This window comes from Letharia columbiana (genome assembly GCF_014066305.1).
Source record: "Letharia columbiana isolate WasteWater2 chromosome Unknown Sc0000022_s0, whole genome shotgun sequence".
NCBI classification, from domain to species: domain Eukaryota; kingdom Fungi; phylum Ascomycota; class Lecanoromycetes; order Lecanorales; family Parmeliaceae; genus Letharia; species Letharia columbiana.
Genome location: NW_023501063.1, coordinates 595,001 through 611,105, shown reverse-complemented (window position 1 = coordinate 611,105; position 16,105 = coordinate 595,001). Strand labels below are relative to the sequence as shown.

Below are 16,105 nucleotides of genomic sequence, written 5' to 3'. Positions count from 1 at the left end.
TGATCTTCATGAAACGAGTGACGCTGAACAGAAGAGCGATGCTCCGTCCTATATATCTAATCATCAAAGGAGCATCTACCACGTGTTTTTGGTCTGTGAGGAACTAATCAACACTGAAACAGCGGAGGATTCTATGCTCTAATTAACCCCGAGGATCTGGTTGGCACGGGCGAGGACCTGCCTCACACGCCCCCCGGAACAGGCCAGAATTGGGGGCAGAGACATGGATGTGCCTTGCGTTTAGCCGGGCGGGCCGCTTAGCGCTTGTTTGTTCTCGAGTCTCCAACACGATCACCTCGTGAAGTCTAAATCTATTTTTCCCTCATCCCTTTGCCTGATCGACTTTTCATCGACTGCTTTTCCTCAACAGGCTCAAATTTACCATGAAACAGACTTTTCTTGCGTCAGCCATGACCGAAACCTTCCACTAACTACTGAATAACACGTCGGCGACTCAAGCTTAAACAATTTTAAATCTATGAACAAATAGTATTGGTTCCTTCTGCCCACGTGTGTATCCCCATGTGTAATGAAACACTGTTTTTCTTTCTCTCAGTCTCCGTTCCTCAGTTCCACGCGTTCCGTAGGGCAAGAGATCGTTGGTGGAGTAGACTACTCCCAAACGTAAGTTGAGTACGTAACATGTCGACATGTGTTCAAATCTCTCGGTGGCATCGTCGAAGGATCTTCTTTCTTTCTTGTTGGCGATGATTTCGTCTTGAGCCCTTAACAGCAAGGTCTGCCTCGCCGTTTAATATATTCTTAGACGTCGATCTCCACTTCCAAAGACATGCCTTGACCTTTCAAACGCTTAGTGTTCACCGAGAACATGCCCACACTCTTTTACATCCTCATACTTCTCTCATTCTCTCATTCAATTACCACATCTCAATCCCTTTGTTTAGAAGCTCTCACTCCTTGCGTCCTAACCGCATCAGACGGAGGCATCGTGCAAGCATACTGCGAAGAAACCATCACTCCTTGCGTCTTGACAGCCTCGAACGGCGCCATCATTCAAGCTTACTGCGAGCCGAGTTGGATTAGCCAGCCATTCGCCAGCATCACTGGCATTCCAGCCCTACAGAATACAACCCACACGACTGCACTTTTCCAGATTCTTGGGACTAATTCACATACAGTGAGTAAAGCGTTATCCGCGTTGAGGGGTACAGTATTCTGAGCATTTACAGATATCCTATAATGGAAGGACAAAAACCGCGACATCTCTCTCGGCCGCGAGTACGGAATCTCCCCCTTTACCGAGTCCAAATCCTTCTACTAGTTCTAGTACATCTTTCTCATCTACGAAAATTACCATCTCGCCTCTGGCGAGCCCACCACCGACTGCTGCAAGAACTGTAAGTTGTAATTGTTTCTTTCTATCTGTTTTGATTAGAGTCATTTGCTCATTGAATGACAGTCATCGCAGCCCGGTGCACAGGCATCCCCTACCGCCGCCTTCCTCGCAAGTACTGCACTTGCCGCAGGTCCTTACTGCCTAGCCAAGTAAGTTCTCCCCAAGAGTTTTTATCACAAGCAGCATACAAATAACAGTTCTCATTCGTAGCGCGGATCCCGATTACAGCGAAGGAGCCTTCTGCACCTGTTCGGACGGAAAGACATACACAGTTCAAACGCAAGGGTCAACGCCCGCTTCGCTATTCAACCCCTGCCCGTACGCGTCTGGATCTACACCGCAAACAACGATAGCTCCCAAACTCTCAGACTGTGAATTCGACGGTCCGGCGAAATGCAGCACGACGACCGATCTCAACATCCAATCAATCATCAACCAGGCGAACTCGACCTACGTCCAGGAAGAAATCTCCAACTGCAGTACCTTCACCGCCCGCGCCGGCTACCCGGGAGTCAACGGTGCCGCCAACGGCGACAGCTGCATCGAATACTTCAATATCACCTCGCACATGCTGTGGTGGTGGGGCGAGAACAGCGATCATTGCACCAACGACCTGAACGTCGGCTTCGCCAACTGTTTCTACGACCTGACCTGGGACGGCAACTCGAACTGCTCCGACCTATCCTCGAACTGGTACTGCGCGGAGCCGAACATCACCTACTTCTCCGGGGCGAACCAGACCCTCGACTTCTACGTCGCCTGGAACATTTACAACTACGCCACCTGGTCCTTCGCCTACTACACCGCCATGCAGTACGCGTACAGCTACACGACGGCCATGATCTGGAACGACACACTCGCCTTCGAGCAAATCAAAGGCTCCTTCCCACTCGGAGAGGAGATTCTGCTCGGCGTCTTGACGTTCGCCCTCGGCGTCATCAGCCCCAGCGGCTGGGGCAAGACCTTACCCGGAGAAGGAGGGGCCGTCGCCGTGAATAACGTGGTTGAAGAGGGAGCGAACGCAGCTGCAGAATCCGCGCGAATGAGCGCCTGGATTCTGTCCAAGATGTTTACCCCCGAGGTACCTGGCGAGTACCTCCTGCGCGCGGGCCAGCAAACGCCAGGTATTATTCACACGATCCTGGTGCCGGCGGAGTCCGGAACCATCAACGCCGCCATCATGACCTCGGCCGGACTGACGGCGCAACTGGCGAATTTCGCCCAAGCGCTGTCGCAGATAATTGAAGACGTGGCGGTCGATGTACCGGACAACGTCACCGCCTTCGCCGAGTGGACAGCCGGAGGCTACTATTTCGTTGAGCCGCTCATGACGGAGCAAGACATGGTGAGCTACATCAAATGGGGTCTCAACACGTACGTCCTGTCGCAAATCCTGCAAAACGACAACGTCTTCATCACGCGGCAAGTCGACACGAACCCGTACGACCTCCAACACAACGCGAGCGCCAACACTTTGTCGAAGCCGAGCATCATAGGCTGCGAGTACGGGTACAACGACTGGAACCAATGCGGCGCCTTCTGGTGGGACTCGACGAACAACGTCGCCTACGCGCTCTCCTCCGCGAACGACATCTGGAACAACTACTCCTCCGACCTGACCACCGTTTTCAACAACAACCTCACGACGCCTGAGCTCCTGTTCCTCGGCTCGCAAGCATGCCAGGACGGCTACAACGCCACGGCCGACGCCTCGCCCTTTCAGAATGCCGCCAGCGGGCTCGTGGGCCAGGACACGGCCTGTTTGAGCAACCTGGCCGTTTGCACGTGGAACCTGGCGAATGATACTTGGGAATTTGTTGAGCCATGGTGCAACACAGGTGGCTACTTTCAACCCGACTACGATTTTAATGACTGTGCGGGCGACGGGGTGGATGTGGCGATAGGGTATCTTGGGTGGTATTTGTGGAATGCCGCGAGTTGTGAAAGTGAAGAGTAGTAGGAGTTTTTCTTGAACAGGATGACACCGTTATATTTTATGAAAAGGGGGGCGTGAGGATCTCATATGGCTGTCAATGTGCCGCATTGACTGCTTCGGCTTTCGGCTGAAGAGAGGCGATGCTCAGCAGAGATCTTTGTGCAGGTGAATATCTGAAGATGGAGAAGAAAGATCTAGGAGCTTGTCTAACCTCGATCTTCAACAGCAATGTACGAGCCATAGCATGAGCGTCTGGCACGGCAAGCTGGGCTCAGATTCAGAGGACGTTTCTAAGCCACTGTCGTCTTTAGAAGCAACTTCTACCTAATCAACGAGAAAAGCGTTCCCGCATTTGTTTGTCTGTATCGTGTGCGGTGAGAAGTATATCGATAGCATTGAGCGATGCAGGCAGTGTTCAGTAAACAGGTAAATGCCAGCTGCGTTATCGAACTTTTAAGACTCATGGAATTCTTCATTTATTTGTCAACATTTTCCTTCATTCACCTTTATTTCGTAGAAGGATTGAAATCCAGATTTGTGTCAGACTTGGTATCAGGAAGGGCAGATTTTGCATTTGACTCGGAGTAAAATTTTCATTCTCGGTCAATTAAACTGATGGGTCTAGCGCATTTCCCTTGTTCGATTCCTGCCGAATGTCGAGGACTTGCGTAAAAGCGAAATGACTTGCCAACTCCCGTGCAGGCTCACGAACACATGTGCAGTGCTGTTATGACATTGAAGGCACCCTGATAAGATGATCTCGCCTATTTACTCCGTATTGCATTACCGGCCTGCCAACTCCGAGAGTACGCAGCAGGACCAAAAGGGCACACCGCCAAACCCTTACCGCCGCCAGCGCGGATTTTGTCCTAGACTTACTTTGCCTTTCTTGCAGCTTCACAGTCCTGATGCTGCAGTGTACGAGTACCCGCTGCAGCATTGACAATGTCGGAATCTCCTCTCGAACCTCCAGCCAAGCACACATTACCGTGGAATTGATGACATTGCCCATCGACACCGCTCGCGTGGCTTTGGTGTGAGTCTTAGCGAGACTCGTCTCGAATTCTCCATGTGTGATTGTGGAAAGTCTCGGTCGAGGGGTGGTTGGTGGTCGGAGGACCTTCTCATTCTGTTCTTGCCTCGTACTTTAATAGCGGAAGCCATCCGGGCATGATGCAAAATGAGTTTGGATACAAGGCTCATGGCCAACGTAGCCATGCAATAAGGTATGGTATGGTATGGTATGGTATGGTATGGTATGGTAGGGTACTTGGTGACATTGGAGGCGTTGAGATGAGAGCATACCTTAGGGCTGCACGTGATCAAAGAATAAAGATTGATGGTTTAGTTTTGTCGTAGTGTCAGCCTTCGTCCGCCGTACCTATAGCCATATCCCTTAGGCTCTAGCTGTATATAGCCCCATACCCCTATTTGCGCCATCTTAAATCCGATAATTCCGACGTAATATCAAAATATCTATCTTTTATTAAATTTATATAATAAACTAGTATAATAATATTAATCTATTATTACTATTAAGGCTTCTATATTAAAGAGTCTAAATTATTATTTTTTAAATCTTATCGACTTACTATATCTTAAAAAAATCGTTACTATCTCTTCTTCTATTATCTCTTCTTCTTCTATCTCTTCTTCTATTATTTTCTTATCTCTTTTATCTCTTCTATCTCGCTATTATTATTATAATAAAGCGAGATTTAATAGTAATATAAGTTTAATATAAGAGATATAATAGTCTTTTTCTTAATTAGACTTAAGTAAGTTATATTTAAGTCTAGAATAAAGTATCTACTATATTAAATCTATAGACGACGACTATAGTATCGTAGTATTAATTATTATAATAGACTATAATAGTAGACTATTTGAATAAGTGATAGTGGTAGCTATGGTAGTGATAGCTATCTATATCAGGTTTATCGGATTTAAGATGGCGCAAATAGGGGTATGGCGCGAATGAGGGTAGATACGATTATCTGAGCTGAAACAAGTCAGTCACACACCAAACACTCGCTCGTTCAGAAATTACTCAGCACTAACTTGTTTTGGTTTTTTGCGCCGGCAAGGAGCCACTGGAGCCAACAATAATAATGATAAAAATGGAACAGGAACAAGATTTATGGGCTTCATGCTCTGCGGATATATTGATAAGTGACTTATTATCATAGTAACAGCCACGCCGTACGTATAAAACAATAATATAATAATATAACATGGCTTCGACTCCTCCGCCTCTTCTTCCCTCTCCGCCATCAGGAACCATGTCATCTCTCCTAGGCAGCGGACGTACAACCCGCTGGTTTCTGCTCAGCCTCGCTCTTCTCCTCTCCCTCTGGTTCTGGCGACAATCATTTCAATCCCTCCCGCAAGCGCCACTGCCCTTCATCCCGGCAAAGCTTTACGAACCTGGTGCGGTAGCATGCACCGACAGTGTCGCCGACAAACCTAGGCCTGTCTCATTGTGAGCGAGCTGACCCTCCATTCTTAATCCTCACTGACCTGTATTGTCAGAAACCCAAAGGCACCACTCTTCCCCGCCTTCGAAGACGCTGTCAAAGGCCTACCGTCCAATATCTATGATCCCTACCCTGAATACAATAGCCGTGCTTGGAGGGAAAATTGGCGGGGGAAGCATGAACCTTGTCTGGGGCCAAGAGGGGTCGATGTGAATGGCAATGCGGATGATACGCTGGTGGTACATCGATTGCAGAGACAAGGTGGGCACTAAATGTGAAGTTGGGTGGATGGATGGCTGACAATGGACACAGCGCCTGCCTCAATGTTTGGCTCCTACAACGCTACTGGACTGGCATCAGATTTCTGCCTGGACCGTCATGCTCGCTACGACCCATATGGATATGATGACACAGATCTCGAAGGCAATGGAGGGAGGCGCAAATCTAATCGCGCCTCCAAGGTGAAATGGGACAACGTGGACTGGGGTTACCTACAAGGAGACTGCCTCATGAGGAATCAACATCGCTACGAATCTCTGCCATGGGCAAATCGAACGACCACGTTGTGGATGCCTCGCCAGGAAGACATTGACGACGTCGACAATGTTGTTGTGTTGCCGAATGATGAATCGCAAAAGAGCATGTCATATCGACTGTGGAAGTCGCGTCAGAACTACAAGCAGAGGACTGCCGTAGTCCTTCGCACCTGGGAGAGCAATGATTGGACGGTTGATACCATGCAATATATACGATCGATGATCATGGAGCTGTCACTACACTCTGGCGCGGAGTACGAGGTGATTATCATGGTCGAGATCAAGGATGGCAGTAAACGGATATTCGACGATCATGCTTCCTATCAGCAAACGTTGAAGAAGGCTGTCCCTGATGAATTCAAGAACATTACCATCCTCTTCAACAGACAATTACTGGAGAAGTGGTATCCAAAAGCCGGACAGCATGAGTCAGTCCCAGTCTCTTTGCCATTGGTTTTGACACTGACCTTACCCTAGGGCCAAAACCTCGCCGTCGGGGCATATGGCCCAGCCACTGCAACTTCTCTCCCTCCTGCGACCTGAGATCGAACACTTCTGGCAAATCGACACGGATGTTCGGTATACCGGCCACCACTATCATCACCTGGAGACGATATCCACCTGGGCAAAACAGCAGCCAAGAAAATACCTCTGGGAACGCGCCTCGCGATACTACATCCCCCACGTTCATGGCAATTGGACGAACTTCATGGCGATCGTTGCAAACCAAACTTCTCTAGCGATCAAGCCGCTGGACGAAGGGGAAATTGCAAGGAACGGAGGGGTATGGGGTCCAGAGGAAACCGAAGGGATTGAGCCGGTGGGCCCAATACCACCCACGGAGTCGTCAGACAATGACAACTACGCATGGGGCGTTGGCGAAGACGCTGATCTGATCAATCTCGCACCCGTCTTTGATCCCGAGGGCACTTCGTTCGTGTTAAAAGATAAAGTCGAACACTACCCCGAAGGCAACCACACCCCCCAGACGTGCGACAGGCACCACATCGATGATCCGCCTCTCAAAGCGCTTGCTACGAGCCATGCATCACGGCCAGGTGATCTCAGGCTTCTACATGCCCCCGGAGATGTACCCAGAATCCACAGCGTTACACCATGGCTTGAAGCTAGTCGTCTTCCCACTGCCAGTGTACCTCGATTTTGCCAAATCGCCGGCGAACATGAACGCTGCGTTCAATGGTGATGAGGGTAAGACTGTGTTGAACAATCCCCCCATGCACGATGGGACGTGGCACCGGATGACGTATTGGGCGTCTATTGATGAGAAGACGACGTATCCGGACGAATTATATAAGCGATGGTTAGGATATGTGAGTCCTTCCTTGGAACCATCGTTCTTCCAGGCGTCGTGTTGACATCTCACAGGGCAATGATCCGAGCGAGAGATTGTGCCTTCCTGGCATGCTGCTGCATCCAGTGAAGGGAGTCTGAAAAACTACAAGGTCCCTGGAACCCTGGTATCCATCCATTGAGGTCGTCAGCGCCATGTTGACGAATCGAGCGCGAATATACTGAGATGGGCAAATCTACATGAAACGACAGGACGTAAGTGCACGAAGCCTTGCGGGAAGAGATGGAATGGCACGAGATGCCGCGCCAAGAGATAGGAGCCCGAACGAGAAAGAAGAGGAAGCTTGAATGAGATTCCGTATCACACCCAAGGGGGAGAGGTTGTTCAGGGAGTCGGTGTCCACTCCGGCCCATGTTCTCGGATGAGGCAATGATTCATATCATGGCATAGGTGCCAGCAATGAAGTTTGCTCAATACTCGCCGCTGCCTCGCATAGCATACCTAAGCAGAGGAAATTCCGCAAAAGCTACAGAGATTTACTTTTTGGAGCGCCGTCGGCTCGAATCACTTTTCTCCCAGGCCAAGACGCGTAATTTGCGACATTGCGCCGTGAACTACTCTATGGCGCATGCTCAATGCAATTAAAATAGTGGAGAAATTTTGATGAGCCACGCCGGACGTTCTGTTTCGTGGCGGATCGAGGCTAGCCATGCAAACATGGTAAACTCAGTGATCAGTGATCGCTATTCATTGATCACATAAAGCGGCGCTAGCGGCCTCGGAATGGATACGAGCTGTGTTGGAATTTAGGACAATCCGAGAATCTCGTGAAGTCTTCCTGAAACGGCAAAGCGTCTCTTCAGCCTCAGATCTGTTACACCGCCCAACGGCAACACCCACCAATGATACTGCTCTTTTAAGCAGCCTATCTTCTCGTCCACTTTTTGTTCATCCATCTCATTGCTCAACCAAAACCAAAAAATGACTGGCTGCGGTGCGAAACGTCGCATCAATTTCCGAGATGAGCACCATTGTAAACACAAATTGGGGCTGTGCCCAAAGATGATTTGGGTATATAGCGAGCTCGTGCTGCACATGATGAATGGGCATTCCATTGCATATAGATGATTCCATCGACCTTCACCATCTTCCCGGGGAATTGACGAGTGCAAACCGTCTCATCTACCTCTCGATCACCTCAACCGCCCAGTCACAGGCATCTCTCAAAGCCTCCTTTCGCGATGGGACTATTCAGCTCTAGCAGCAGCTCAGACAGCACATGTCCCTCGATACCGACAGGTCCCCAATACGGTACGAGATGCACAACATCAGCAACATTGCATTAATATAGTGCCAATACTGACAGCAACCATTTCAGGCGCCGACGCTGTCGTGGGGTCTCTCACCTTCCACACACTAACCATCATCCTTTGTGGCGCCTTTACCGCGGCAACCTTCCTCTTCTCCGGCGTCCAGCTTTTTCTACACGCAACGCATTTTAGCAATCCCGGCCAACAGACCCAGTACGGCCTCCCCCCCCCCACCGCCAAAAGATGGCCTAATCTCAAGCTGACCCTGGTCCATCAGGATTCTCCGCATCGTCGCCTTAGTTCCTACCTTCGCCCTCGTCTTCTTTCTCGCTGGCTTTATACCTTCTGCAGCAATCTATCTCCAGCCATGGGCCGACGCGTACGAAGCCGTTGCTCTTACGAGCTACTTCCTTTTGCTAGTTGTATATACGGTACCGGATCCGCGACTGCGGGAAGGGTTCTTCGATCGATTGCAGCAACCGAAGGGCGGTGAGGGTAGCCTGAAGTGGTATCGTGTACGTTCGGCACAGTTGTGAAGTCCAGTGGGTATTGGCTAACATTTTGTGATCAGCGGACCTGGTGCTTCGTGTTCCAATACCTTCCCATCTCGTTCATCGTCGCCGTCGCAACAGACATTACACAAGCAACAGGGACATACTGTGTGAACGCAAATAGTGTGCATTTTGCTCATATTTGGGTGCGCATTCCTTTCTCCATCAATCCAAGTCCAGCCGTCTGACTTACATGTGCAAAGTTAACAATCATCCACACCATCTCCGTCCTTATCGCTCTCCCCCGGCTATTACTATTCTACAAACGCCTTCGCACCGAGCTCAAAGAACACAACGTCGTGCCCAAGCTCCTCGCGATCAAAGGCATCGTCGCTCTAAGCACGCTGCAAAGTGTCATCTTCACCATCCTCTCCTCCACCAGCGCCGTGGAACCCAGCTCCAAACTCTCCTACGACGACATCTACTTCGGCATCCCTTCGATCCTCATCTGCGGCGAAATGGTGTTCTTCTCTCTCTTCAACTTTTACGCCTACAGCTTCCGACCTTACACTCTCGCGTCGTCCGGCTCGGGTATGGAATCACAACCTCTCAAAAGCCGGGCTCACTACCATGGCGGATTCCTGGGCATCAAAGCTCTACTGGCGGCTATGAACCCGACGGAGATTGCAAGCGGACTGGTGCTCGCGGTACGATATCTGGTTTCGAGCCCGCAACCACAGAGCCATGACAACGTACCTCTTCGCCAAGGCGTGAATGCGAGTGCACCACCGCCATACATGCCCCAAGGGCGATACCAAGGGCTTACCAACGCGGACCGCGCGCACAGTCCCAATGGTGTGGAGTATGGGCGTGTGGATCGTTATTCGCCGCTTCCACTGTGACGACGCTGAAGGCAGAGGGGGGGGTGCATTTGGATTATTGGAGCAAGCGAGCGATTTCTCATGCATCTGTATAGAGTCGGCGTTGGAATTTAGAGACGAGTGCATAACACCTCTGTTTGTGTATATTGTGCATGGATGCGGCTGCTTAGAACGATTAGCTAGAAAAGGACGTGGGTATGGCAGAAATGGAATACTCTTCAGAGGACCAGAACACCCGGAAAATCATGCCTTGCAGGTACTTCTACAATCGAGGGGCGCTAATTTAGGGCATGCAAAATCCTCCAGATCTCTTGGCACTTGTCCTATACTTAATTGTTATTAACTTTGTGAAGTGCGTAGGCTCGGTCAACTCTTCACATCCATCCTACTGCTAATACATCTCCCTTCCAAGGTATCTAAAGCTCGTAAGCGCCAATGCTGCGCCGTTACGCATTCGGACTCTCTCGACTCATGTCAACCATGTCCACCACCCCAGTCGAAGATGCCATGCGACTCAAGGTACGCCTACACCCTCTTCCCATTTCACATTAGCGCTGACCAATCTACAGATCACAGCAGCCCTGCAACCCACCACACTCGAAATCCACAACGACTCCAGCATGCACGCGCACCACCAAGCCATGCAAGGCAGCGTATCCAAAGAGACGCATTTCCGCGTGCTCATCACCTCGGAAGCGTTCAAATCGAAGATGCAACCCGCAAGACACCGGATCGTGTACGCTCTGCTGAAGGAGGAGCTGGAGAGGGCGGGAGGGATACACGCGCTTCAGTTGCGGACGAGGACGCCGGAAGAGGAGGAAAGGCAGGTTGCTAGGGAGAAGGCGGAGGAGTGAGAGAGGGTTTCGGAGGTTCAAAAGAGATGAAGTGATGGCCACTGGGAAAAAGATAATCGGGGTTGCCTTCTACACCGAATAGCTTGTCAAGAGGCAAGCAGGAAGGAGAACTCCGTGCTCTGGAGATCTCACGACACGCTGACTTCTGGTCATTACCCGCTTCTGGCATGGCCATTGCGGGTCCGTGTCTCGTACTACCTCGACTCCAGCCATGCGAACACTAGGAGACCGGGATTCGTTGACCAGGAGCAGCATTTTGAGCCATTGCATCAGGACTATCAAGGTTGCACAAAGGGAAAGCATTCATAATTGGCTACAGTGGTGAATGGGATCGTGATATCAAGGGGTAGATGATCTATGCTCGAGGACTGCGGACATTTGGCTACGAAGGGCCAGAGACGAGAACAGAAAAACCATGATAGTGCAGATGACCCAGCAGACTCTTCCCTGTCTTTCCCATGCGCGCTGTCTCCTGAGAAACTGGAAGGGGTGCTGGAGTCTAGTGCATCTTAATAGCTTCACATTCGCTTGATTTACAAGAACGAGTTCTAGTCACAAATTGTAGCCCTTTCCAACATCCACGTCTGATGCCGCCATACTTCCACTGGAACACTTGAACCTGGGGTGGTATGAGCCCAATTAATTGGCAGGCGAAGGCAGGCTTTTAAGGGGGCCAAGAGCGCCAAGAGCGCCAAGACTTCAGCTCGCTTAGACAATCTTAGTGCAGGTCATTTCCCACCAAGCTCAAGCAATCGCGAACTTCTGCCCGCAGCACACAACTCATTCCGCAACCACTCTCAACCTCCACGTTACTATCTTACACACGCGCCACAATCATGGCCGACGCACCTCGCGGAGGAGCAGCAGCAGGCGGAGCCCGTGGAGGCTTCGGCTCTCGAGGCGACCGAGGCGGAGACCGTGGACGAGGGCGCGGAGGACGTCGTGGGCCTCGCCGAGGTGGGAACAAGAGCGAAGAGAAGGAATGGCAGCCGGTGACGAAGCTGGGACGTTTGGTCAAGGCTGGGAAGATCAAGAGCATGGAGGAGATTTATCTACATTCGTTGCCGATCAAGGAGTACCAGATTGTGGACTTCTTTCTGCCCAAGTTGAAGGACGAGGTGATGAAGGTGAGGCCACCTTCTACTTTAGCAGTGCAAGGGAGTAGTAAGGAGGAGACTGCAGATTGCTGATGCGATGCCGTTTGGTGGGCGTACAGATCAAGCCCGTCCAGAAGCAAACTCGCGCCGGTCAACGTACCCGATTCAAGGCCATTGTTGTCATTGGCGACTCGGAAGGCCACGTCGGTCTCGGCATCAAGACCTCCAAAGAAGTAGCCACCGCTATCCGCGCCGCCATCATCATCGCGAAGCTGAGTGTCCTGCCGATTCGAAGAGGGTACTGGGGTACATCTCTTGGTGACCCCCATTCCCTGCCTACGAAGGAGAGCGGCAAGTGTGGCTCCGTTACCGTTCGAGTAGGTTCCATGATCTTCTCCATAATTGGGCGATGGACTGATCGGTAACCAGCTCATCCCTGCTCCCCGCGGTACCGGCCTCGTCGCCTCTCCAGCTGTCAAGCGTCTGCTCCAACTCGCAGGTGTCCAAGATGTCTACACTTCCTCCGCCGGCTCTACGAAAACCCTTGAAAACACCCTCAAGGCTACCTTCGTGGCTGTAGGCAACACATATGGGTTCCTAACGCCGAACCTGTGGAAGGAAACCAAGCTCAACCGGAGCCCATTGGAGGAATTCGGTGATGTGCTCAGGGAAGGGAAGAGATACTAGAAGGTGAGATGGTTATGGTATCGGTCATTGGCTCAGGCGCTATGTTGCTGTAGCATGCATGTAGCGAGGATAAATGCAAAGCACTGAAATTGTCAATGCAATGGTTCAAGTCTCGACCTTGTTTGGACTCATCGTGAGAATGAAAGCTCAGCTCGTGGAAGCCAGGGGGCCGTAAGACCAAGTAATATCTCGCGCGACTGGCTGAGCTACTGATAAGACTTAGGTTGCAAATCTCAGCGGCAAACGAACGTCTTGCGTTGTATAGGGTCCATTCCTACAAGTGCATGTGTGCCATAACCCCCATCGACCCCAGGGCCTAATTGACCCTTTGCCCTCCACGCAACGTGCAAATGCGAAGCAACTTCCAATGCCCACCAACACATGCCACCAACAGCACGAACAGAACCGCCAGAGTGCTGCCCCAACCTTCCTCCGCACCATCGTCCTCAGTCACCAGAACACAGATGCGACTCATCATCCCCCTTCAAATCCTGCAGCGCCCCAGACATCTCCGGATAACCACCAACCGGCCTGTCAAACAAAGGGTCCCGAAGACGAAACAGTCTCGTCCACACACACGCGCTCACCTTGTACATCGTCACCTCTGCCGACCGGGGGCTCCAGGTCGCCTCTCCTCTCCCTCGTCTCCATCGGACTCGGAATCCGAACACTGCTCGAATTTGCGTTTGAGAAAGAGTGCCGTCCGGGGCGAAGGGGTGGGCGGGTCGGGGTGGATGTTCAGGGACTTTGCTATCTCTGCCGCAGGCTTTGTTAGGAAACACGCCGACGCTTCGTGCACGCACCGGGGCCAGACTGACCTGCCGCCTCATCGATCCTGAACTGGGCTGGCCTCGGCAGAGCGAACTTCTCCGTCATCAGCACAGCAGGCTTCCTCGCCACCGGCTCTATCCCTTCGCCTTTCTTCGACCCTGCGACCCATTCTATCAGCACAGCGATTCTTGCCCTAACGTTGTACTAGTACATGAGCATCACGTACTTGGCGCAAGGTCTCTCTCAATCTGATCACTCATGAGCGCCTGCAAAAGCGGCGTTTCCGCAAGCAGCAGCTGCGCTTCGCCTCTATCGACATCGTCATAGCCGACCAAGCTTTCTTCCAGCTTAGCGCGATCCCTGTCCCAATCGATATCCATCATCTCCTGCGGCATGAGATTGCCCTCTCCGAGCTTAAGCGTAGCAGCTCTCGAGCGACCTGGCGGGTGGCCGGACCAGCGGTCCAGGGAGAACTTCTTCTCCTTCGACGCGGGCGGTAGGTACTTTTCGAACGCCCAAAGCCGGTCGTCATCGGTCTGGTTCGAAGACCTATTCTCGTGGTTCTCCCTTACCATTTGCTCGTTGATGAGGCGCTGCGCTTTGCCTAGGGATGGTAAACGGCCGCCGTTCAGAGGCCGCGCCAGCTCTCGCAGTTCAGAGAATGCAAAGGCCTCTTTTCCGCCGCTTGGGCGCCTTGTCACCCTGTCCGTGAGGTCGTCGAGTTTGTTGTTCCATTCGAATGGATCTGCTTGCTCCTCTGGATCTTGGTCGTCCTCTGCTGGAAGAGACATGACAGGCGTAGAAGCTTCACTTCTTGTCATAGATGGCCAATGTTGCGGCGGCTGTTCCGATGATCCTGCCGCATGGAAGTTATGGTGTTTAAGCAACTGTGCCACCTCCTTGCGCAGCTGGATCTCGTATTTGTCTTTCCCATGTTTATGGCTATACAGAAACTCCGCAATCTGCAATCCCCGGCTTTCAAATTTAGGGTCGTAAATGATGCCCTCGGTCATCAGGTAGTTTCTCGCTTGAGTCAGTCGTGTGTTTGTCGTCGGCGGTGGAGGCGAGTGTTCATGTTCGGATGCCATCTCCACAGCAGATGTCATCTCCTCCTGGTATTTGGCCAGATTTCTCTTCGTCAGTGGAGCTGCTGGGACAGTGATTTTCGGCCTGTGCCTGTTCTTCGTAGGGGACACTGAATCTATAGTCTCTTCGGGATCGGATATACTCATGATGGACGACGAAAGCTCGGACAGACGTTTCTTTCCTGCAACGGTACTTCCGGCGTTGCTCACCTCGCTGATTGGAGGGGTCTGCAGTCGCAGTATGTTTGAAGGTAGGACTGGAACAGTGGCGGTCATGGTATTGCTGTTATCGGTGGGCACTTTGACTCTGGGTCGTAACTTCATGTTTCCGACAGCAGAAGAAATGCTCAAGGTTGCAGTCTTGGGCTCTGGGCTCTGTTAGGTTGCGTGGTCAAGCCGAGAAATTGGCTGTTGCCAGAAGGAAGGCAGTGCAGATAGAGCAAGTATTGTGGGAGCAATGACTTCCAGTAGTAAGGCTGTCATGCGCCAGGTGTTACTCCTTTGGCGGCGGGGCACCTGCAAAAAGTCTTGATTACTGCATGCGACAAATTCTGGTAGATTTTAAACAAAGGCAAAGTTGCCCACATTCCTTGGCGTAGGAGCGCAGAGTGAGACACGTAGGCAACAGCCGCTGCTTTCAGCGAAACACACAGCTTCCCAGTCGTGAAAGGTAACCAGAGTCAAACATCAATCAGCCGGCTTGTTTGAATTCGAGTCCAAGATATGGACAGAGACCGTACGCGCGTGACCGCATGGAGCTTGCAAGGTATGAGACAGCTTGAATTGAGACAAAAGGTGTTAACATATCCGAACAAAGACCACTTCGGGCAGCAAAACGTAATAAAAGGCATTCAGACGGCCCAAAAGACATGGCTAGCCTTATGGCCTTAGAGGCTTCTGAGCATATGGGAGAGAGGCGAACGAGGACTCGTTTGTCCAGAGTGAGGTAGCTTTACTTCCTTCGCTTCCTGTAGAGAGTCAAAGAAACAGGGCGCATCTTAGGGATCATTGCCACAAGAACCCTACAAGATGTATTCTTTGTGAAGCGCTGCATCAAGGGTGAGAGAGGTTTCTATATGTGAAGAAGCATGCATTGTAGGAAGAGTCCCAAACCTTCAATGTATTCGTAGGCAGCCCTACGGCACGGACGGGGTGAGGAGGGTGACAGGTGGCTCTTTAACCTGGTGACACTGGCAGATCCAGATCGGGACACACGACTCACATATGCACTCATCCGCACAACACTTGCTTATCACAGCAAACATCTTCACAATTATTCCGGCCAACCTTCACGATCAAACGAACATCGAA

The 16,105-nt window shown here is 51.3% G+C and overlaps 7 protein-coding genes across 7 annotated transcripts; 6 read left to right on the top strand and 1 right to left on the bottom strand.

The window, feature by feature from the left end:
• Positions 1–829: 829 nt before the first annotated feature.
• HO173_007084 (uncharacterized protein) lies at positions 830–1,510 on the top strand (the record flags this gene model as incomplete). The annotated part of the gene is made up of 3 exons (XM_037308989.1): positions 830–1,138; positions 1,191–1,358; positions 1,421–1,510. 3 exons carry the CDS (start codon positions 830–832, stop codon positions 1,508–1,510), a joined length of 567 nt encoding a protein of 188 aa, XP_037164253.1.
• Positions 1,511–1,925: 415 nt separating this feature from the next.
• Positions 1,926–3,314, top strand: HO173_007083 (uncharacterized protein; the record flags this gene model as incomplete). Its single annotated transcript, XM_037308988.1, has 1 exon — positions 1,926–3,314. The coding sequence occupies one exon, from the start codon at positions 1,926–1,928 to the stop codon at positions 3,312–3,314; it is 1,389 nt and encodes a 462-aa protein (XP_037164252.1).
• A 2,261-nt stretch (positions 3,315–5,575) lies between these two features.
• On the top strand, positions 5,576–7,510 carry HO173_007082 (uncharacterized protein; the record flags this gene model as incomplete). The annotated part of the gene is made up of 4 exons (XM_037308987.1): positions 5,576–5,775; positions 5,826–6,031; positions 6,083–6,734; positions 6,784–7,510. The coding sequence occupies 4 exons, from the start codon at positions 5,576–5,578 to the stop codon at positions 7,508–7,510; spliced, it is 1,785 nt and encodes a 594-aa protein (XP_037164251.1).
• Positions 7,511–8,859: 1,349 nt separating this feature from the next.
• HO173_007081 (uncharacterized protein) lies at positions 8,860–10,321 on the top strand (the record flags this gene model as incomplete). The annotated part of the gene is made up of 5 exons (XM_037308986.1): positions 8,860–8,929; positions 8,997–9,141; positions 9,206–9,443; positions 9,500–9,625; positions 9,683–10,321. The coding sequence occupies 5 exons, from the start codon at positions 8,860–8,862 to the stop codon at positions 10,319–10,321; spliced, it is 1,218 nt and encodes a 405-aa protein (XP_037164250.1).
• Positions 10,322–10,780: 459 nt separating this feature from the next.
• On the top strand, positions 10,781–11,154 carry HO173_007080 (uncharacterized protein; the record flags this gene model as incomplete). Its single annotated transcript, XM_037308985.1, has 2 exons — positions 10,781–10,819; positions 10,870–11,154. The coding sequence occupies 2 exons, from the start codon at positions 10,781–10,783 to the stop codon at positions 11,152–11,154; spliced, it is 324 nt and encodes a 107-aa protein (XP_037164249.1).
• An 836-nt stretch (positions 11,155–11,990) lies between these two features.
• Positions 11,991–12,938, top strand: HO173_007079 (uncharacterized protein; the record flags this gene model as incomplete). Its single annotated transcript, XM_037308984.1, has 3 exons — positions 11,991–12,281; positions 12,371–12,628; positions 12,681–12,938. 3 exons carry the CDS (start codon positions 11,991–11,993, stop codon positions 12,936–12,938), a joined length of 807 nt encoding a protein of 268 aa, XP_037164248.1.
• A 598-nt stretch (positions 12,939–13,536) lies between these two features.
• HO173_007078 (uncharacterized protein) lies at positions 13,537–15,118 on the bottom strand (the record flags this gene model as incomplete). The annotated part of the gene is made up of 3 exons (XM_037308983.1): positions 13,537–13,694; positions 13,757–13,867; positions 13,936–15,118. 3 exons carry the CDS (start codon positions 15,116–15,118, stop codon positions 13,537–13,539), a joined length of 1,452 nt encoding a protein of 483 aa, XP_037164247.1.
• Between the last annotated feature and the right edge of the window lie 987 nt (positions 15,119–16,105).